We start from the raw sequence: 22800 nt of genomic DNA on the forward strand, positions 1-22800 counted from the left end.
ATTCTCCAGGAAGGAAATCTGAATACCAATTTGTTGGATTAAATAAAGCTGAATATTATTTCTGGGTTTTATTCTCAACAAATTCTACAAAGAGAACAAACAGATCATCGATATACTGTGTGTGTGTGTGCGTGTGCAATTTTTTTTTTTTTTTGCAGATGTAACAAATAAAACATTTGGTGCAGACATGTATACATCTGGTGCTTTAGTGAACATTTCCTGTAGCAGGAAGGTGTTTGTGGAATTGACTCATAATAAACTATGTGCACTGTAGTGCAGGATGTCACCAAGTTGGTTCACTGACATGTTTTTAACTGACATGTTTTTGGTCTTTTGCACAAAGGGATGTGTGATATGAGGCTCTCAAGTACCCCCCAAAACATGCTATTGATGCTATACTACAATAATACATTTCACAGGATCCAAAAATAATAAAAAATATACGTTATATATGTTAAAATATGTATATATCTATCTACATACAACTTTAATTTATTAAAAAAAAAAAAATGAAAGAAAAGAAAAAAACAAACACAGGTTGTGTTACCTGCAGGGCAGTTGCCCTCCCATGGCTTTGTGGGTGGAGGAGGGGTGTGGATATCTCCAGGGAGTTTCTTACAGACGTATCCTGCTCCAGACCGACCACAGTTGGCATCGTTCCATCCACCTTAAAAAGCCAGAATTCAATGTAAGTTTCTGCTCTGCATAATAAACAAACATATGGTGTCAGCTGATTTAGACTTCCGCACCTTGATGTCTGTTCATCTGAACACATTGTTCCTCCCCGTTGGCGTTGTTGGGCTCCCCTGGACCCCAGTGAGTGTAAGTCACAGGGGAAAAGTCCACCCACCTGTTCACATAAAACAGAGAAATCATTGCATTGATGTTTTGTATGCATTGTCCTCGCAAAATTTATATTGGTATTCACATAATTTTAAGTCAAAACGTACCTTTGCTGCAAATGAGAGGGGACTAGTTCTGACTGCTACTGAATTAGTGATTGATTCACTGTTAAAGCTGAATGTGCAGTATACTGTGTATCTAACTCATGTTATGATGTGCTATCATCATTCACTGTCTATTGAGCAGCTGGAGCATTTGTTTCTGAAATCCTTAACACATTCTGTTCACAGTAATAAAATATATGTTAAGAAATGAGCTGCATCATAATGGGAAATGTGAAGAATTTTTTTCTATTAAATATCACCTTAACTTAGAAATACACTTACATGTACTGTTCATTCACTACACCAGTAACCCTCATTCCAATCCAGGCTGCAGAAACCTTCCCTGTCCCCACCTGGAAGAAAGTACAACATATTTCACTTCTGCATACTGCAATATGTACTACTATAAATACCTCTGAAGAAGTAAAAATAAAAATTAAAAATAAATAAGGGTACCATGCTGTTAACATATGCCTGTTCATCTTTGTTGTGGATGGAGACCAGAGTGGCCTTCTCAGTGTAGCAGCGCGTCATAGCAGTATGGAAGTCCACTATGTCGGTGTCATTGTAGTAGTAACAGATGTTGTTGTTCTTCCTCCAGCCAGGGTTGGTTCCGCAATCGGGAGCTGAGGGTTAAGGTGTAAAAAGAGAAGCGCAGAGTAGCTGTGGTAGCAGAATAACAAACGACACAACTCATCCTCTTTGTGGAAATATGGGAGTGTACCTGGGACAGGTGGAGGAGGCACTGGAGGCAGGATGGGATCCTTCCACTTGGGAATGGAACATATCCAGTCCTGGTGAGCATCACAGTTAAGATCATTCCACCAAGAGCGGGTGCCATTAGCGTTGCTCACCATCTCTACACAGTCCTCACGGCCTTCGTGGTTGTTTGGCTCCCCCTCGCCCCAGTTGGTGTGTGAGAGTGGTGTGTTGTCACTCCAGGAATAGCCTAGGACAACCGAAGCGTCACCCGGTTTTGTATTTATACTTGATTAGGATCCTAGTTGTTCCTCAAGGGTCCACACTCTTTAAAACAAATTAAACCCACCTCCTTCAGTGGGGTTGCTCTTTAGGCCGATCCACTTGCTGCTGCCTTTGGTATGCAGAGACAGGAACTCTTCTTCCTCCTGGCTGTGGATGCTGACCAAATTTCCTCCTCTGGCTACACAGTCTTCATGTGCTGCTCCCCAGCTCTTCTTTAAGTACCACTCCACATTGTGGAAGAGCTGCAAAAAAAAAAACGAAAAACTCTAAGTAGTTCGAATCTGACTGCTGACCTAACGGCCCCTGGAGAGAGTAGCTGTTTAATTCACTGCCTTTTATACCTTGTAGCAGTTGATGAAGTGAGGCATAGATGTCCAGCCCTTAGCGCAGTCGTGTGCAGGAGGAGGAGTTGGGCGTTTGGTGGGTGGGGTGATGTCAGGCCTGGCTTTCTCACAGATGAAGGAATATTCATCCAAGCACTGCTTGTCATCCCAGAAACCACCAATTTGACCTGTTGTCATGGTCACACAAGTGCCATCGCCGCTATCTAGAGAGGAGGAGTAAATCGTTGTTTTACAACCATGTGTTATCCTGTCCAGCTATTGTTAGGGTTATTGCTAAGTCTCTACCTGGCTGGTCTTTGTTCCAGTGAGTGAAGGTGACAGGTGAGTTGTTGTCCCAGACGTAGTCCACCCCTCCACCTGGCCTTCCATGAGCACGCAGGCCAATCCACCACAAACCAGTCTTTCCTGACAGTGCCACTGTGAAATGCCCCTGCTCATAGCTGCAGTGATGACAAAGATGAGTGTTTAGTAGAAACACGTCACTGTAGTCCCAAACCAGAAATTTGCATCATGATAACAAATTCCTTAGGATGCTAAATCGTCCTCTGTTTTAATTTTAACTTGTCTTTTTAACCAGTTACAGTTGAGACATGTGTCTGAGGAACATCACAATAACCTATACAACCTTACACATTTTGGGTGAAGGGCACGAGGAAGAAACTCATTTGATCTAGCGGAAAGATGTTACTAACGTGCAGAAATGTAGAACATAACGATCTAGGAGAGACTAGCAGCACATTCACAGTGGACACAGTATCCGACTTGCATTACAATGATTCAAGAGGTAACTACTGTATGTCCAACTCACATGTCTCCGATGTGCAGCAGGGAGCTGTCCCGCTCTTTACAGAAAGCCTTAGCATCTGCCCAGCTCTTGGTGTTATCCTCCATTAAGTAGCAGGAGTAGCCGTATGCATCCCAACCCTGACACACATCAGTGACACGTGCCAATCACAGACGGTTTAAAATAAGCATTAAAGCACGCGTGCATTAGTCTGCACCTGGTAATTTGTCTTACCTGAGGACATCCATACACGGTGGGTTTTACAGAGGGAACTGGATAATGTGCTTTGGGCTTTTTGCAAATGTAGGTATTGAGCTCTGTACAGGTCACATCATTCCATCGGCCAGTCTGAAAATGAAAAAACATAGAAATGACTACAAATCACAGAATCAAATCTGTGATGAGCTTTATGGCTGAATATTGACTTTTTACATTCATCTTACCTGGTGTAACATCTCAACACAGTCCTCGTTGAATCCATCATGGTTGTTGGGTTCCCCGGGAGCCCAGTAGGTGAAGGTCACCATGTGTTCATCAGTCCAGGAGAACATACCAGGCACAGTCAGCTCATTCAGACCAGTCCACACATCACTGGTGGCTGTAAAGATTAAATATATAGATATCTATATTATAAAAAGTCGATACAAATTCAGAATCACACAGCATTTGATCAACTTTAAATCAAGTAAAAGACTATCATAATTGAATTACTAAGTGAGCATCCATAAAGGTTTTTTTTCCCATTTTAAGTCCTTACCTAAGTACAGGTAACTTTCAAGCCAACTCTGCTCCTTCATTGAGAGGACGGATACAAGGTCGGCACCCAAATTCCTGCAGGTGTGTCGAGCATTGTGCCACGTCTTTTTGTCTTCAAAAGCTTTGTAGCAGAACTCTCCAAACTCATACCAGTCAAGCCCTGGACATCTCAGCTCTGTGTGAAAGGCAATAAGGCAATTCAGAACCAGCGCAATTCTTATGAAGCGGAAATAACAAACATTTAAACAATGTGAAAAGACTTTTTTTTTTTTTTGAAGTGGGTCTACACAGAGGAAGTGATTATAAATGCACCTCAACTCACCTCCGTCTGCAAAAGTGTAAGACACGTCATAGATTCCATTAAATCTGAAACCATTGAAAATGTTAGGGAATGACTGGACTGTTGCACTACACTATGCAAACGGGGCGCAGTTTAAAACCCCGCTACTTACTGTGAGGAGGTGATGCCATTCCTGATGGAGCCTGGATAGAAGTTCTGTCCTTCAGCTTTCAGCAAAGTGCAGTCTCCTCCAACTTCATTCAGTATCACTCCAGCGTGGATAGCTGCTGCACAAATGTTTGAGTCCTGTTCCGGAAGAGAGAGAGAGAGACAATTAATATAAATGAATCCCAAACTCCTCCTTGCTGCACTGAAGCTGGGCTACAGATATTCACATACCCCGCGATACACTGAAGTGCCATACACTTTGTAATCAACATGTGCACAACCCGCAGGACAATGGACCCTGAAAGAGACATAATATCCAGTTGTACGGTGAATGGAAGCATGGAATGAATTACACACACACACACACACAACATTACAGTGCTGTGTGTGTAAAAATACTATTTCGTATTACTCACGTCATTTTATCGTTGGCAAAGTTGAAGTTGGGCTTGTTAGCACATGTAATTGCATCTGTGAAAACACAACTTTTCATTATTGACCTTCACAGCAAATTTTACCCAATAAAATAATGTGGGACTAACTAAGCAGACGTGAAACACCTAAAGTGGTTCTCTTACAGTCAGGTGTGCATCCTAAGACATCGAAGCGAAGCCCTGCCTGAACATTAAACTCCAGCGGGATGATGCGGACGTACTGAGCTGACACAGGTGTCCCCAGCAACTGAGTGTCGGGAGTGTTTCTGTCTGTTGAACCTGGGAAAAACTAGACACCAAAAACATCCCAGATGAGAGGTTGGTTTTTCCACCTTTCACATGTTGGTTTTGGACCAGTGAGCTCTTGCTAAAATCAGGTTTGTCACATGTAGTAGAGGTAGTCTGCTTCTTAATCACCTCTCCGTCAGCTTTGTAGTCCGTCCAGGTTGATCCGTCTAGGCTGTGCTGGAGCTTAAATTTAGTGAGCCAGTGGTCATTGCCAGGACAACCTTGGATTACTATTCCTGTTACTTTTCTTTTCTGGCCCAGGTCTGCCTGGATCCAGCTTGAGGATGCTAGAGGACAATCATTAGATATGGTGGAGTAGGATTATTTGACCAACTTTAATCTCAACATCAAATAAAAGTGAGGCTATTGCATGTTCAAAACAAAATATTCGAAACTCTTATTGTCACACTTTTCTTTACAGGTTAATTTTTGATATGTGTGGTTGAGTTTTTTTTTTTTTTTATTTTGTTTTTTTTGTTTTACATACGGGTTCCTGAAGGCATCCAGCACAAGGCTCCATTCAAACGGGCTTTGTCGGGAGTGAAGGCACCAATGTGGGAGGAAGCAGACAGCTGGGAGTCTGTGACATTTCCATCCTCAACCCCCAGGCCATGCAGACACACTGAGAACAGCCACAAAACAACAACAACATTAGATCATCGAACCAGTTTAGGCGGAGAGTAAATAATAAAAAATGAAATCAACCTTTTTGTTCGCAGGTGTAGGTGATCTCCAGATATTTGGAAACAGTTGGACAGGGGTCCACCTCCACATGTGCGTACGCAAAACATATGGGATGGTTGTCACACATCTTTCTAATGAGAGGAAGGACACCATCCACTGTGCAGCTTCCTACAGAACACCAAAGATGGTTTTGACAACAATATTCGTCTTTTAAATTTATACTTTGATTAAGTGAACCAGTTGGCAATCAAAAATAGCATTTTAATGATCAAAAGCTGACAAATACACTATTAATTCATTTTAATCTGCAATGTTATGACAGTAGTGACAAATGTTTAGCACCTCCTCCTGATCCGTCCAGGTGTGGACAGATATCAACGTTCTTTCGGCCAAAGAAAGCAGACTGGATATTTATCACGCTTTCATGTGGACAGTGAAGGACAGCAGAGGAGTCCTGACACACCAGTGCTGTCATAAAACCTGCAATAGAAAGCAATTACACATCCAGTATTTACTGGACAACACGTTAATGCTGTTTCTGCACAAATAATTGTAATAGTAAAGCACATACAACATGCTTCTTGTTTAAAAACTATTACAATGGGAATTATATCCAAAACTCATCGTTACCGTCATGAGGTGGAGGAGGTTTTGGTGTTTTTCCTGAGAGAAGAGACATGGGTGTAGCATTAGCAACAAACATTTTCAACAAGCAAGTGGAAAACAACATTTCAGGCAACAGTTCTTACCTCTCCGCTTGCAGATGTATCCTCTTTTGTTCTCACAGTTGTCGTCGTTCCAGTAGCCGTTGTTAATAAGTATGCTCAGGCAGTCTTCGCCGTAATAGTCGTCTGGGTTACCTTCAAAACGACGGATGCCAAGAAAGGGAGTCCAGTTGTTTTACAATTATCATTATATGTTTTATTTTTGAATGTCCTGCAGAATTGAAATGAACCTGTGTTCCAGCGGATGTATCTAAAAGGAGAGCCGTCTGACCACTCCCAGCCCCCCTCCGTGATGGAGTCATGACCTCCCATCCACAGAGAAATCCCTGTGGGACTCTGCTGGATCACACCTGGGAGGAAAAATATGTCCACATGACTTTAAAGGAATCTTAAACTTAAGTGTCAATTCAAGTGTTAAGACTATATATTCTGAGAAAAAAAAGATTGAACATTTCTTTAGTAATAATAATAATAAAAGCCTCTAATTTAAAGTCTTTATCCTTCACTTAAGTCAAATGTAAAGTGTGACAAATGACAACATATTGATGAGTTTACTGCCTAAATTATACAAATAAAATCAGTCCAGAAAAGGATGAAAAGCTGTATATCAGGATGAAGAAAATCATGAAAGTGATACCATGAACAAAGGCCTGTTCAAACGGATCAGTGATACTGATGAGGTCTCCCCCCTGGTTGAGACAGTCAGCTCGGGCCTCTGCCCATGTCCTCATTGACAGGTAGTTAAACAGGTAGCAGTAGTCATTAAAAGGGTCAGGCGTCCAAGAGCCACATTTCTCATTCCAACCTGTAACAATCACAACAGTTCATACATGCACACATCTAGATAAATATACACACCAGGCTTAAAATTTAGTAATGAAATGGACCTGGTCCAGATGTTGGGGGCTGGGGAGGAGGTCCCTGTCCCTTGGCTGTGGAGAAACAAGATGAAGAATGGCTACAAGGCTTAGAATGATTACAACATAAGACATATATTCATAAAAATAGAACACGTCCAACCTTTTTTGCAGATATATTCATTGGTGCTGGTGCAGAAATCATCATTGAGTTTCCCAGGATCATGGTGATTCATCCCTGTGAGGTGGACACAGTCCTCGTTATCCTGCCAGTTGTCTGGTTGGCCAGGCGTCCATGGCAAAAGGTCCTGACATCCAGACAAAAACAGCATAAAGTCCGATGTTATGAGCGTCTTCATCTTGATTAGAATTTTTCCTGAACTTTGGTTTAGGACTGTTTAAGACATACACGTACCAAAGGAAAGAATACATTTATTGAAATGCATCAAACTGGTTGATATATTTCTCTATGATGACTTACTGCAGGAGTCCCATCAGTGTATACAAACTGGTTTTCATTTGTGATATCATTCAAACCAATCCAGCTTTGCCCTGGCATGTGAGCTGCAAAGAGCAGGCCATCGTGTATTAAGCAACGTTTGTGCCATTTTGTGATCACTTGTTCACGAACCAGAATGTTTCTTTGAGACTCACATGTTAAGAAACTGAGCTCCTCCTCGGAGTGGAAGCTGACCAGGTGACCCTGCTCTCCGTTACAGCGAGCTTCAGCATCGTGCCAGTTTTTTACAGACTCGGTCTCAAAATGATAGCAGAAGTCGCCATACAACAAATATCCACGGTCACAGTGGGAATCTTGAACAAACAACAAAAAGGTTAGCAACGCACCTTTAACCCGACGGAGTGTGGTGGGGTCATTCGTTTGACTAACCGGGAGCTGAAGTTGGTTTAGGATTCTGTCCACCTGTCATCTCACAAATGAAACCTAGGCTCTTGAAGCAGTTGGTTGTTTCCCATTTGCCTTCATAATTTCCTGGAAGGACACATAATCTCGGTATATGGTGGCTTTCATATGGCATCTCAAAATTATAGGAACAGGGCCAAAATGACCTAGAGTTTATGGCTCACCTGTGAAGATCTGCCCACAGTCCCAGAGACCTGGTGTGTTTCGCGGCCAACCAGAACCATAGTTTGAATAAGTCACCATGGTTTTATCCACCCATTTAAAAACCCCATCCTGGTCCTTATCTGGTGACAAATTGGAAAATAAATATAAATAACATTTGCACAGTTGACATTATGTTTCTTTTTGGGTATTCTTTCATAGCAACCACCTAAACACAAATGGTGGAGAATACCTGATAATCCAATCCAGATATCGGGAATGTCCACTTGGTGAAATTCTGGAAGTTTCCCATTTATAAAGAACTGTTCCTCTTGACTGCACATGAGACAGCAGACAAATATGACAAAAATGCAAATAATTGTTACCTAATCCTTTTGGCGTCTTTTAGCTCACTGTCTTAGCTTTCCAGTCCACTGCAGGAAGCTGTTTTATGTGGAAGAAGTTCTGATAAACCCAATAACAAATGTATCCAGTGGACACGAAGTTAGCAACTATCTGGTGGCTACAATTTCCAAAGTTATTGTTTTTATTATAGGATAGCAATTATTTGAGGGAACAGCATGTCTGCGGTGTGTTTTCATCCATGTCAGTTGGCTCTAATGCCCCCAGCAGGGGAAGAAATGCTCGGATCATTCATTTTACCAAACGCTGTCGGGGTGAATATCGGATTCATTTGAACACTGAAAAGAAACTGGTAACTATATAGTTCTTAAATAAATGTTGTGAGGCAAAAGTAGGATTTTTACCTCTGAAAAGTAACAAGTTCAAAATACGAAACAGCGGAAGATGCTAATTGCTTTGCGCCTTTGTGATAAAATCACTGAGTCTGTAAATGCCTTTTAAATGTGCTAACATGAGCCACCAGGAGCTACTGGTCCCCACACAAAACCAAACTGACAGTGGCAGCAAATCTACTGTATGCACCTGAATCAAGATGTGTTTTCTTGTTGTTTCTTCTTTCAAGGATGACACAGTGTTGCTTTAAACTCGAAATATGTCCTCTACTAGTTTGTTCTGTCCTACCTGTTTATAATCACTAGGTGGGCCCCCATGTCGGAGCACCTGGTGTGGGCTTCGTGCCAGGAGGTCAAGAGAAAGGCATTACTGACCATCCAGTAACAACTGCCAGCGAAGCTCAACCAGCCAAGAGGGCAGATGGCTGCAGGTGAGGGAGGAGGCAACAGAAGAGAATGTTAGCGGGGAAAAAAAAAATCTCATCTTTATGATGAAAATAAAAAAGATGAGTCAAAGAAGAAATGTCTTATTCGTGCATTAACAAAACAATCCAGCTTACTGCTCAGTGGTCGTTTACACATGTAAGGACGTTCATATCTGCACACGTGGGACGTCCATTTCCCAAAATTATCCGAATCCTCTTTGATTAATGCAGAACATGAGCCAACTTGTGTGTCGCTGTTGGAGAACAAAGGCTTGTAAACTGTGATTACACACATTAATACCTATAATTAAATGACCGGTATACAGCATGACATCTTACACTGTTGGCTGACCAGTGGCCCAGTTTGTGTACCCCACTTGGAGAGCGTCAGACCAGGTAAACTGGCTGTTCCCCACTTCCACTTGACATGAAATCTTGCTGCATTTCTGGAGAAGCAATGCTCAGCTTCACATTAATGACTCCAGATATCCCATTTCCAATAATAAAAGACAAGAAAGCAATTGGATTTCTCACCAGAGTGGAAAGCCCAATCCAGAGGTCTAACTGTGATGGGTTCTGTGTTCCTGTAACATACAGTTCTTCTTCTGGTGAGGTTATGGACACCAGGTCTCCCCCTTCCTGCACGCAGTCATGTCTGGCTGCTGCCCAGCTCTTTGTCGTATCTGCTTTTAACTTGTAGCAGTTTGAGCCATACTGTCTCCAGCCATTGCTTAGATCACACTGTGGCCCAGGATTGGCTACGGAGGAAAGATTAAATTAAATATGGCCTAACGTTAAGCCTAGAATTAAAGGATGGGCTCATATTAACATAAACTTTGTTAATACAGTCACTGCCCATATGAATTACTGTAAACATTTTTCCTCCTCATAATGCCCCTCGCCACATCTCGTCTTAAAGCTCCTCCAGTAGAGGAGACGGGGGACCAAATCCACAGCCCCAGTTCTGTGCACAAATGTATTCAAATGTGTCTCTAGTGTAAACTTCCCTCCTCGTGTTTTCCTTGTGTACGAAAAGTAACAAGGGGGAATCACCAATAACCTGGGAAACTCAATGATGATTTCCCCACCAGCACCAAAAAAGGTTGGATGTGCTCTATTTTTTTATTTTTACTTTGTCTTTATTTTTACTTTGTATTAAGCTTTGATTAAGCTCTACAAGCTGGTAAACTTACGGTTTACGTGCTTGCAGATATATTTCCTCTTAGCGTTGCAGTTCTCATCGTTCCACTGTCCATTGCTATATCCTACCACTTGACCACAGTCCTCTCCAGGGTCATCACCCCAGTTATCAGGCTGGCCTGGCAACCAGTGTCTGAATCAGGAGAGAAAAATGGAGCTTTTAGAGAAGTAACACATCAAGTGGACAATAAACACACTATTATTCAAGCACAGATTTGGGGGATTTAGTACTTTTATGGTACTGGAGAATTAACACGTAATACTTACGACAGATAGAGTATATAAGGACTCCCATCACTCCACTCCCAAGTCCCTTCAATGATTTGGTCATTCAGGCCGATCCAGTAGATCTCTGTGCTGATTTGTGTTCTCAGCCACAACTAGAAACACCAAACAAAATATCTGAAGCTTGTGTGTGAAGTGATTGCATTTCAGTCATCTGATGTTGTTGTGTATCTCACCCTCTCATTAACGTCCTGGATGCTCATGAGATTGCTGTTATGCTCCAAACAGTATGCATTTGCTTCCATCCATGACTTTACATCAGTGGAAAAGAAGTAACATTTGTTTTCGTACTCCCTCCAGTTGGCCTGGCACTGGCAATGGGCTAAAAATACAACCAAAACATCATATTGTCAATTTCTAAATGCCACAATATCAAATTAGATATCAGCAAATAATCAAGCCAACAATTGTGAGGTTAAAGAGCATCCATAGATGAAACTTCCTCAGCCTGCTTGTCAATCACACATTAAGATGCATGGTTAAAGCTTAATTAAATATATTTGAAATGCAGGACAGTTTAACATTGTGTTATAGGAGTAGTTTAAAAATATAAATAAGAAGAATTAGAAGTAGAATATAAGTAGAATTGATGCAGAACTTATTTTTTTTACACGACATTATGTTTTAGCGTCTTAATAAAATGATTAAAAACTAAGATTACATTTTATGGTTGAGTTAAAAATGTCCAGTTTGTGTGGAAATTCCACAGGCTGATGAATCACCTGAATTGATGATTGTCATTGATCATAAAAGTCTCATGACAGATCCACAGTCCACCTGTGTCAGTCAACTCTGACAAATCTCTGGGTAATATTTGACACAGACACTATAGAATCACCTGATTTGCACATGATTTGCACAAATCCTTGGCTTTAAAGGCCACAAGTAAACCTCCTCTGTGTTTAACACCTCAGCATCACCTGTTCACCTGAAAACACCTACTGCTTAACATCGCTTAAAACTCAGTCCACACTTAGTCTTTGATTTTTACAAATCCAGCAATACAGTGAGGCAGTGAAATCTGGCTTTTGGTTTAAGTTGGTCTGAAAATCCGAACACAAATGATTATTGCATATTGGTGTGCAACTGTGGTTTCTTGTGCGTTGTAATAAAAACACCACATAAAACAAAGTAAAAACAATATACACTTGGTGTAAAAAAACAAACTTATTCCATGCTTGAAAATACTCCTCTGCTTAGTGTCAATTTTTCCATTTTAACAGCTTTTTCAATTTTTACTGACAGAGGTTCCGAGTCTAAGGCCTCGTCCCATTTTGATCATTTCCTCAAAGCTCAAATACAAAGTACGGATGAATGTTATTGTTCTCCACAGCTGCTTTTTCTCAAACACATACAAAACAAAAGGAGTTTCTACTTGGTGGCTGAAATGCTTTTTTATTTAAAGGATGCTTTAAGGTCGAAATAACCATAAATTCCTCTTTTAGTTTTCCAAAGTCCTACAAATAAATAAAAACAAAACATGAGACTTACCAGCAGCAAGAAGAGCAGCGAAGCTGAGCAGCTGCAGAAGAACTGTTTGTCTTCTGTCCATTTCAACTTGTCTGTGTTCACCTCTGTAAGATGTGTTTCTACATATCTTAAAAGCTTAAAGATTTTCTCCAAACTCCTCTGCGCCCTGTCGTTTGCGATGTTCTCTAGCTGCAAGAAACCAGAGCTCTGAGCATCTTCTCTTTGGTTCACCTCTTTTCAGCATCCGTCTAGGGTCCAAAGATTGAAAGCAGTAAAACACGGATGACAAACAATTGACCTCTTCACTTGTTTTATACCACATGCGGGTGTTTGCAACAAAATAATTTAAAAAAAAATGTTAAAACTATTTTGATTCCACTATGTGCAATATTATTATATTATATTCCAAATTAGAAAAAGGAACAATTACCAATATTACCGAGACTAATTTGACAAAAGAAAATTGATGCATTTTTTTTAATGGGTATTTATTAAACCTTTCCTGTATTGCTACGGTTTTCATTTTAGTCAAATAGCTTTTATTGTCATTTCTACAATAAATGTAAAGTCGCTTTACATAGCTTAGAGTTTGAGATTGTAGTAGAAGTAAAATGTACTTACCTAAGCACAGATTTAGTGTGATACAAATTTCAGAAGTTGTTTTTATTTCTAAAAACAGAAGACATTCTGACAGTTGTGTGATATATGCCCCAGGACCTCGTGTCAAACAGTACGTAGTCATATGATGCAAACACTCAGAGATTTCTTTAAATTTGGTGACTGAACATCAGAAACTCTGTTTATAAACAATTTGTATTGGAATATTTTGGAGATTTGGACATGTCCATAACCTTAATGCTGCACTGATCATAGCAGAAGGCAAATCACATTTGATATGGCAAAACTGCAAAGTGCACAAGACCCAGTTTATAACAACCATGTGTCAACTGTCCATAAAGTTTTTAGTACCAGCTCCACAAATTTAACTTTTTAAACTTGGTTTAATGGGATGTTACAAAACAATAAAATGCTTATTTAAAAATATATTTCTCATTTACACTTTTCACTGCTCAACAGACATGAGTATCAATGAAATGCTTACAGTACTTTGAAGAATATATTTTTATAACTGCACAAATCTTTAAGTAAAGACTTACACTATACATGTCAGTTTCAAACTCTCCAAACTCTTTAATTGCAGACTCTTTGTCGTACATGTATTTTTGTAACCGAAGAGAAGTATAAAAATATGGCATAGCAATAAATTTGATTACTGAAGTTTTTTTCCACCCTAAAATTGTTTACCGTCAGTAATATTCATGGTTTCATGTTTTATTAAAAAAAAAAAAAAAAAAAAAAAAAAAAAAACGGCACCAATTAACTTTAGACAGAACTTTATTGTATCCACTTATACCAAGTGCATCTGAATAAAAAGCACAAGATGGAAGCGTCATGGGGAAGAAGAACATCAACACAAAATACAGTAATGTTTACAAAAGACTATCTGGCTCATTTGCTAACAGAGTTGGCAACAACTTCAGTTTAGGTGTAAAATGACTGATATTATTAATACCAATACAACAAAAGCGGTGGAATGATATTTATATTTGTAATATAAACCATATTAGAATTTCTGTATTAAAAGCAATCATTCTCTCAGGATATTCTGAAAAATCAAAACTGCTGCCAGAAGGTTTTAAATTATTCTTAGATATGGCATGACTTAAATAAACATCTTCAAACTTATAAACACCAAAAACATGATATTCTCCATTTGGGACAAAAATATACTTAAATTTCACTTCTACTCTAGGAAAATAGTGCACAGCAACGGATAAGATAGTGCAGTATAGAATAATATCAAAGATACACCTATTTTAATATACAAAAATGTCCATATATTAAAATATAACGAACCCATCTGAAAAGACAAACCTCAGCCGGTTCTCACACACATCTGAAGGCTCTCTGATTAGGGTTTCTGACAGCTCAGCTATCATCAATCACAAATGCTAAATCTGTCCCTGTCATCTTGAACAGATCTTCATATAAAAATGTAAACTTAAAAAAAAAAACAAAAAAAACCAAACAACCTGTAAACCATATTGCTCTGATCAGTCCCTGACTCTTGGCTTTAGAGTTGTCACAACTGTTATGAATTCCGCCATCGAGTTAAAACACTTGACACTTAGGATTCAGCAGGTGTTTGATATTAGAGTGGCTGACCCAAAATTACTGGAGACACCCGTCACCTGCTAACAGTGACTCATTGATGCCCTTCAGCCATAAAATGATTCTTCAAACACACTTACAGTCTGATCTCTGTAGAACCGTTTGGGTATGATCCAGGTTCCTGCTGGTGAAACAGCTGTTATATTGGCTTCACCTATCCTGGCATGTCACATAAAAGTTTAGAAATGTATGCGGAACATCCTGATTGAAATATACTGACAAAACTTTTCAATGATTTTTTTTTTTTTTTTTTTTTGCTGATTTCTCATATCTTTAAACAATGAAAACAATTCAGAGATGGTCTTAAAGAGGAGGCATTTAAATTGGTTTATACTGGCTTATATAAAGCCCATGTTTACCTCTCATTCTCAAGAGGATCAGTCTATACTCCAAGGCTCAACTATATCCCCTAAAAAAGACAGTCAAACAAAAGAAAATACAGTACAAAATACAACATCACTGTTTGCAAATAACACCAACAGGAGTCAAGACAAACGTCTTCTAAGTGTCATTGTTTTCTGAGAAGACTTCAGATTTGTCAGATTTCAAGTCAACAGAAACCCCCCAATAATCCTCAAGTCACTGTGTGTAAACTGAACATCGGCCTTGTTTAGTTCAGAACTGATGCTCAAACAGTGCAGTCAATAATAACCTCGCTGGGTGAAATCAGTTTGCCACTGTTTGTGTGCTCTGCATTTTGTGCTTTTGCGGTGACCAGATCTGACCTGGTAATAAAACGTATGGTGGTCACATGCAGTTGGCCACGTTGCTGGAGCCCTGGCCGACATCTCTGATCTGGCTGACATGAGATGAACAGACGGCCACTCCAGCCCCAGCACGACAGTGAGACACAGAACCCACCAGTTCCCACCTGAAAGAAAACGGAAGAAAATTATAATGGGAAGTTTCTTCCATGTATACAGGAACAAGCTTGACGTGTGGCCAGTTGTCCAGATTACCATCATATGAAGGTTTCAAGCATTAACTGCACATTTTACATTTTACCATTGAAGGTTATGCAACTGTGTAATCACCCTCCATCCACTTTTAATACCTTAAAACGCAATACATTACACAGTGCTCATCATCACATACTGACCTGTTCATTCTAGGCTCAAAAGCTTCAACTGTGTTCAGGTAGATGTTTCCATTGTGGCCCCCAACTGCGAATACTCTTCCCATTACAGTGGCAACCCCAACACCACCACGGGGTGTGGTCAGCTCAGACACATACTCCCAGCGGTGCATTCGTGGGTCAAATCTCTCAACAGAGCTCAGGGGTGAGTTGTCATCAAAACCACCTTAAGAAAAGGATTTAAAAATAGAGTATTTTAAAAAGTTATCTTTCAGGGTTTTGTGAAAAATGCTTAAGGGTGTTTTATAATCAACTTAATATCAAGGATACATGCAAGAAGAAAGACAACATGCTCAGGCAACACTGCACAGTTTCTCTGAGTGGAATCAAGCTGTTACTTCTAGAGTAGGCACAAGAGGAAGGTTTCCTACATATGTTTTCAGCCACAGCCACTGATCAGAAGTTTTAATGAACCTTGAATGACTCTTCATTAATCAGTAACTAGATAGCTTTACAAATCATGAACTTTTATCTTTCCTGGTATTTGTGTATAAATGTGTTGGGTGTGCACTTATGGCATGTGACACGGGTGCCATTAACACAATTGTCCACATATAAGGAAGAAACACCAATAAAACATTTAGAGTTTGAGCAATTTCAGTAGCTGTAAAAGCAAACTTTGACATGAAATACATCTTGGAAGTGATGTATTTGCCTTGAATATTATCTGGATACCAGACAGATATGAAGAAATAAATCAAAATAATATTGATGTTAGGAAGAGAACAATTTATTTATTTCACTCACCCACTACATAGAGGCAGCCATTGAGTTTGCTGACTCCATTTCCAGCTCGTCGCTGGCCCATCTCGCTGACCTCTGCCCATTTGTTGAGGTGGGGGTTAAACCGCTCCACACTGGACAGTGATGCTACACCATCGTTTCCTCCCACTGCATACACAAAATTCTGACAAGGAGAAGATATGAAGTGCAGTGCAGATATGATTCATTAGTCAATACGGGTTGCCTTTCCTCTTCAGTCTTACCCCCAATGCCACGGATCCCACCCCTCCTCTGGGTGTGTTCATTGGAGCCACGGCACTCCAGCAATCACGTTCAATGTCATACCGCTCCACATCATTAAAGCAAGAGTTGTCGTCCAGACCTCCAATAGCATAGACGGGACCACCAAGCGCTGCCAGGGCTATACCCCTCCTGATACACACAAATCCATCCAGAACATAAATATCTGGATAATTAAACATTACTGTATGTAATGTACTTGGAGCACACAGGTGTAGTATTTACCCAACCCAAATGTACACTTCACACATTTGAATTTCAAACAGCATTTCTAAGGTGCCAGCGAATATATACATTTTTTTCCCCCAGATACTACTGGCTCCAGCAATTTATGGCAAGTGCTACAGCCACTCTGCATTCTGTGACTTTTTCTAACAGTAACATTCAACTAGCACCAGTTTTAACATGAAATACTGCAAAACGATCGTGCCGTATCTTCTCTCTCACAGTTTGAGATCACATAAGAAAGTATAGACTAAAAACCCAGGCATTGTTTTTAAAAGCTTATCTCACCATCGCTATAACTATTGCTTTTTTTCTGTCCATTCTGAAAATCACCATTTTTATGTGAAAAGCACAGGCTTGGGAAGCCCAAATTCAAAAAGATTAGATTCCATTTAAAACTATCCATGTTACTGCATCAACACACTCTTCCAGGAAGTTTCGTTTTAGTTTACTATATTGTAGTACTGTGTACCTCTTGGTGTTCATCGAAGCTTTCATCATCCACTTGTTGGTGAGAGGGTCAAACATTTCCATGTTGCCTAAGTGCTCATTACCATCATGGCCTCCAACAGCATACACTTTGCCTATTAAGAAGGTAAAGCGTTATTTCATTTCTAAATCATATTAATAATTTAAAACAAAAAAATCTTAGAGATTGCGTACATTTATATAAAACACTGCAAGATATTAAACCTCAAATATATTTTCTTAAGCTTTTCATTTTCTAATCCCAACGCTTCAACCCTCCATGCTTCATCTTTACTTTCTGCAGCACTGTTGTATATATTCCTTATTACCTCCTACAGATATTACACCCACGTGACGCCGTCTGCTGTTCATTTCAGGGCCGAAAAACCAGCTGTTCTTAGTGATGGAGTAGCACTCGATGCTGCGAAATGGGTCACCGGAACCCCCCCGGCCACCCACACAGAATAAAACTCCTGAAGACATGGTAGGACAGTCAGCACAGTGAAAGACATATGTGTCTTTTACTGTGGATGATATGAAACACATATCATACATTATGCCCACAGAACCACAGAACAAACAACATTTCAAAGATATATTGGCTTATGCTATGCAAACTTAACATCTCACATTGTGTTTTTTATAAAATATGTATGATTAGAAAAAGTGTGGAACCTTCTTAGAAATGCTATAACATCTGCAGTTACCCGTTTAAACCCATCAAACACCATGTGTACTACCTGCAGTGTGTTTCCTGGGTATTGTGCGGATTGAATACTCAAAGTCTGGCACCACTTTGTTGCTGAGGTGGAGGTGGTAGTTCCTGGCTTCGTCCATCAGGTCACGGCAACTCAGGTTACCTTGGATCATCTCGTCCTTAGCCACTGTACCAGTCAGGAAGTCTACAGGGAGCAAAGGGAGGCGCACCTAAAAAAAACATAAGCATACAGTGCATTGCAATTTTAAACATTATCACATAAAGCTGTGAACACTTTACACACACTTATGTAGCTGAATGGTGAGGCAATCTGTAAAATATTTTATTTTACTTACACAAATCCAAAACATCTGGGGTACAACATTAGTAAAGAAATAGCAATAATCCAAGTAATACACCCTCTAACCTGAGACATGATCTGGTCCAGCCAGGCCTTGTGGTGCTGGGGGTTTGCTTTCAGCCATTTCACTGCTGCACTGTACACCTGTGTCTCTGAGTGGATATTGAGTTCACTGGAAGATAACAGAGTGTGCAAGTGCTGGGGTGACACACAGGTGAAGTCCTCACACTCCACTACCTCAGTGAAGTGCTCACAGGCGTAGCGGTCAGCCATGTCCATCAGGTCAACACGATTGTGGCTTTCAGCAAAGGCACGAACTGCAAGGCAGTTGGTCGGGTGAAAGTGGGCCTTCATGTACTCACAGCAGGCTCTTGCCACCAACTCCACCTGACAGATTCAGGCGGTAATAAAGTCATTTTACAAATTTACTAAACATATAGGAATTTTAATCTGGGCTGTGTACAAACTGTCAAAACTCCAAAGTGCTGAATAAGAGTTTAAGCATCACTACATGCAACTTCATGCTAAAATGTAGTCCGAAGTCAAAGGTCCCAACCCAACTCTACCACTGAGCCACCCAGCCCTAAGTACATGTATAAATAAAAAAAAATAAAATAAAAAGGAGAGATTATAAATCCAGAACTGTTTCTTTACCTGAAGTATGCAGGCAGCATAAAGCAGTGGTTGGACATTGTCCACAGTTAATGTGAGCTTGGAGGAGTAGGCAAAATGAACCAGGTCTTGAATAGCATCACCATCAAAGTCCTTGATTTCTATCAGTTCTTGCTTAGCTTCTGACATTTCCGACAGGAACATGGCCCTGGGAGAAGTATTTGTCACTTAGACAAAGACTAGGTGAAATATCTTTGACAAATCTTTATACATTTGAAGGTGTTTTAATACTAACTCAACTTATATTTTGAAGCAAATCTTGTACTCTAGTTGTTATGTATATCGATCTATATCGATCTTTTTCATGACATTGGAGACCTGTGATCAGGCTCATGACAGAATTTTTTTCTTTTCAGTGCTGTACTAGACATAGCTATTACAATTGTAGGAAAAATAAATATAAATGAACCATACCTGAAGTAGGGGATGACACACGCCAGCACTAGCTTGTGGCATGGTATTAACCTACTGCCAACCTACAAAAAGAGACAAACACAAAATACATGTTATATAAACGGGCAACAAGGCAAAGCTTTATACAATATTAATACATTCACCCCTTATTTATACCTACACTATGATTGTCGAGTAGTTTTTGGAGCCAATGTATTTACAAGCAGAAAAACTCAGCCAACACACTAAACCATACATTAAGCTCACATCTCTAAAATAAAATTACTAAATTGAACCTAGTAATACTAAAATCATAAACAAAGATCCATTGTGATGAAATTTTCAAAGAAACAAATCTCTCACCCAGACGGGGTGACCTACCTTCAGAGTGACATCACAGAGCTCCCCCACTTCGTAGAAATGCCTGAGGGAGTTGTGGAACTCCTTCCAAGCCTCATGGGCCTCAAAGACAAAAGACCCATCAGGCTCGCAGTCTGCTTTAGATGCCCTGTTTCCAGGCCGCCTCTCCTTGGACTTCAGCTGCTTCGCATGGTCTGACACCACATCCCCTGGTGCCATAGCTGGCTACAAGAAAAAACTCCTTCAAGAGAATAGAGAAAGTTACAGTACATTTACTTGAAAACATAGACAAAAAATTACAATAATTACATCAGCTTTATCTATACGATGAAAAATAATGGTAGAAATGTGGGAGTATTCTACATACTCTCAAGTATTCAGGATCTTACTCTAGAGTAAATGTTCATATTTAAGTAGTCGCTATTAATGTGTTCATAAGAACATACAGAAACTGTTTATGACTATCAGTCAATTAATCAAATTCTTTTTGTTGACTCTGTAAATCAAACATAATCATTTGAATAAAAACAAACAAACAAAGAAAAAACAGGTAAGTAAAAATAATTCATAGGTTGATTAATAATACCCCCTGTTTGACTCTATTTAATTGATGGAGTAGCTGTAACAAGTACTGAATTATTGCCCTATCAATAGTAAGCAAGTCAAAGTTTAACTGTCACTATCTGCTTCATGCTAGAATACCTTGTCTGTCTGAAACAGAAACCACAACTTTCTACAGTCTTAAATGGAGGAAACAAAAGGGAAATTAGTAGTGGGAGATGCTGCTGCCAGCTGAGCAAGTTTGATCAGTATTCCTCCCCCTTTCAGTGTCACTTCCCCTTAAGGCATTCAGCTCAGATTAAAGCCAAATAAGAGTAAGAAACACGGGACAAGTAGACACCTATAAGCTAAAATACCACACTGCACATAAAATTCTGTGCTATCAAATCTATAAAAAGGTCCTACCTATTCCTGAGTCTGATGAAAGATCCCCACAGTCTAGTCAAAAACAGGGCAACCGAGAGCATGCTGAGGCAAACGCTCCACCCACACCTTACAGATGATGTACTGTCTCTCTTTCAAGCTATGCTTCTGAAACTGAATAGACTCAGTGTATCGCCCCCTCATCACTAGTCCTCTCAGCTATAAGAGCAGAAAATATCCAAGCATCAAAAGACTCTCTACATTTATGATCTACTTTAAAAAGGACTTGCAGATCAGCATCATATTTTAGACTATTTGATTTCTCAACACATGGAAATCTCCGGATCAATTGGTACATGACATCCTAGGAGTATAATATTTTATTCAAAAACAGTAAGTGGAGTGACAGTTAATAATTTATTGACAGAGTTGAGTACTCAACACCATAGAGTAGAAAAACTGAAAAACAATTACAGCAACCCATTTTAAATTCCTGCAAAATTTTCTGTGCATCTTCAAAAGGGTTTTAACAGGAAGTCGGTATTCAACATTAGCCACAAAAGACACGCAGGATATGGGTGCCCTCATGAGAACCCAATGTGATGTCAAATAATGCCACCACCTTCCAGAGGAGTTGACATGTCCACAAATGCTTTGTCCTTTGCTTTATGATAGGTATTGTCCTTTGTGTTATGACAGTAGAGTAATTACCTACGTAATGACCTGGCTTTATGCAAACGGAATCATTTGCATCAGGGAGACTATTTGTTATACAGTAAACTGGTGGTGTTTTACAATAATTTTAGCTTCTGAAACATCACCTGACGCATTCACTTTTTACTGAGCTTGTCAAATACTTGTTTATTAAATCACAACAGCTTTGCCCCCCTCAATTTCTCTGTACAATGTGTTGCTTTCTGTTGGAAACAACACCTTCAACATGTGTATTTTCAAATCCTAACAGAGTAGCTTGCTCTAACGTGTAAAGTCTAAAATATATATTAAATGGTGTCTGTTGTGCGAAACATGGAAAATTGGATTTATACTCCGGGACACTAAAAAGCGATGGTGTGGGTCAGGCCTAATAATTGCTAATAGTTGAAGTTGCCTAGTAAATCTGCTGTACTATTAATAAGTTCTGCACGTATCGCTTTACTGCAAACGACAGTTAGGGTTAACGCTTTCCAAAAACACAACGAAAGCCGATATGATGATGGCCATAACCAAACAAAATTACTCCTACGATAACAAATTTATTATAGCTAGGTTACAGTATAAGAACAAAACATGCAGCATAAATCATCAAACATGCAATTCCACAGTTTGCAAGCTTGGCTTATCAAGTAGGCTTCGTTATCACACTCAGTGTACAATATTTCTAGAGGAGACACGGTTTGTTTTGTTTTTTTAAAAAAACGTGTGAATATAACACAATGACGAGTGAACACGATAAATCTAGCCATGTTGCTAAGCTAAGAGTAGATTAACGGTTAGCTTGTTTGCTAACCGCAGCTAGCAGGCTGGCTACCTTCCGTACGTTAACTAGCAGAGAACGGACATACCTCAACCGTGCGTTGAGCAAAAATATTAAACGTAAAACTTACAAAACACTGCACAATCGCACTGTTAAACGAAACATTTATTTTTATTTACATACCTCATGTCGCAAGAATTAAGATGCCGGTTCATTTAGTGGAATGTTTGGCATTGGCACGTTTGTTGTCATTCCAGGTGCTTTATGGGAATTGTAGTTAATTACACAGATGATTGTACTGCTTTGCATTCAAAGGTAACATTTTCAATTCAAGATGGAGAATCTTATGTATCATAAAGTGTTCTGTTGTAAGTCTATTTGCTTCCT

The 22800-nt window shown here is 39.7% G+C and overlaps 2 protein-coding genes across 6 annotated transcripts in view; both read right to left on the reverse strand.

Moving 5' to 3' along the window:
- LOC137103278 (uncharacterized) overlaps nt 1-12671 on the reverse strand; it is a 16330-nt gene extending 3659 nt beyond the window's left edge. The window contains exons 1-40 of the mRNA XM_067483439.1: nt 12471-12671; nt 11156-11301; nt 10962-11074; nt 10688-10827; nt 10029-10252; nt 9834-9940; nt 9630-9748; nt 9359-9494; nt 8568-8650; nt 8338-8457; nt 8141-8242; nt 7906-8064; nt 7733-7815; nt 7415-7559; nt 7282-7326; nt 7032-7199; nt 6625-6744; nt 6419-6529; nt 6300-6332; nt 6012-6149; nt 5691-5837; nt 5473-5607; nt 5115-5272; nt 4842-4986; nt 4680-4734; nt 4495-4561; nt 4268-4401; nt 4138-4181; nt 3817-3990; nt 3503-3657; nt 3294-3407; nt 3084-3199; nt 2561-2715; nt 2273-2478; nt 1996-2173; nt 1672-1896; nt 1404-1573; nt 1230-1300; nt 750-850; nt 548-667 (exon numbers count right to left, since the gene is read on the reverse strand). Coding sequence (XP_067339540.1) covers nt 548-667; nt 750-850; nt 1230-1300; nt 1404-1573; nt 1672-1896; nt 1996-2173; nt 2273-2478; nt 2561-2715; nt 3084-3199; nt 3294-3407; nt 3503-3657; nt 3817-3990; nt 4138-4181; nt 4268-4401; nt 4495-4561; nt 4680-4734; nt 4842-4986; nt 5115-5272; nt 5473-5607; nt 5691-5837; nt 6012-6149; nt 6300-6332; nt 6419-6529; nt 6625-6744; nt 7032-7199; nt 7282-7326; nt 7415-7559; nt 7733-7815; nt 7906-8064; nt 8141-8242; nt 8338-8457; nt 8568-8650; nt 9359-9494; nt 9630-9748; nt 9834-9940; nt 10029-10252; nt 10688-10827; nt 10962-11074; nt 11156-11301; nt 12471-12531 — 5023 coding nt within the window. The 5' untranslated portion in view covers nt 12532-12671. The remainder of the gene's footprint in view (nt 1-547; nt 668-749; nt 851-1229; nt 1301-1403; nt 1574-1671; nt 1897-1995; nt 2174-2272; nt 2479-2560; nt 2716-3083; nt 3200-3293; nt 3408-3502; nt 3658-3816; nt 3991-4137; nt 4182-4267; nt 4402-4494; nt 4562-4679; nt 4735-4841; nt 4987-5114; nt 5273-5472; nt 5608-5690; nt 5838-6011; nt 6150-6299; nt 6333-6418; nt 6530-6624; nt 6745-7031; nt 7200-7281; nt 7327-7414; nt 7560-7732; nt 7816-7905; nt 8065-8140; nt 8243-8337; nt 8458-8567; nt 8651-9358; nt 9495-9629; nt 9749-9833; nt 9941-10028; nt 10253-10687; nt 10828-10961; nt 11075-11155; nt 11302-12470) is intronic.
- A 1132-nt stretch (nt 12672-13803) lies between these two features.
- klhl8 (kelch-like family member 8) lies at nt 13804-22727 on the reverse strand. Of its 5 annotated transcripts, none has more exons than XM_067483448.1 (12): nt 22597-22727; nt 20037-20256; nt 19677-19738; nt 19245-19410; nt 18657-18977; nt 18273-18459; nt 17862-18005; nt 17537-17648; nt 16803-16971; nt 16564-16723; nt 15781-15982; nt 13804-15552 (listed from the first exon to the last, which is right to left on the reverse strand). In XM_067483448.1, the coding sequence occupies exons 2-12, from the start codon at nt 20232-20234 to the stop codon at nt 15429-15431; spliced, it is 1845 nt and encodes a 614-aa protein (XP_067339549.1). In that variant the 5' UTR covers nt 20235-20256; nt 22597-22727; the 3' UTR covers nt 13804-15428. The 5 variants fall into 5 exon arrangements, with proteins under 5 accessions (XP_067339549.1, XP_067339547.1, XP_067339548.1 ...); XM_067483446.1 differs by having other exon boundaries at nt 17862-18056; XM_067483447.1 differs by lacking the exon at nt 22597-22727 and adding an exon at nt 20982-22418 and having other exon boundaries at nt 17862-18056.
- Between the last annotated feature and the right edge of the window lie 73 nt (nt 22728-22800).

This window comes from Channa argus, chromosome 18 (genome assembly GCF_033026475.1).
Source record: "Channa argus isolate prfri chromosome 18, Channa argus male v1.0, whole genome shotgun sequence".
In the NCBI taxonomy this organism is placed as follows: domain Eukaryota; kingdom Metazoa; phylum Chordata; class Actinopteri; order Anabantiformes; family Channidae; genus Channa; species Channa argus.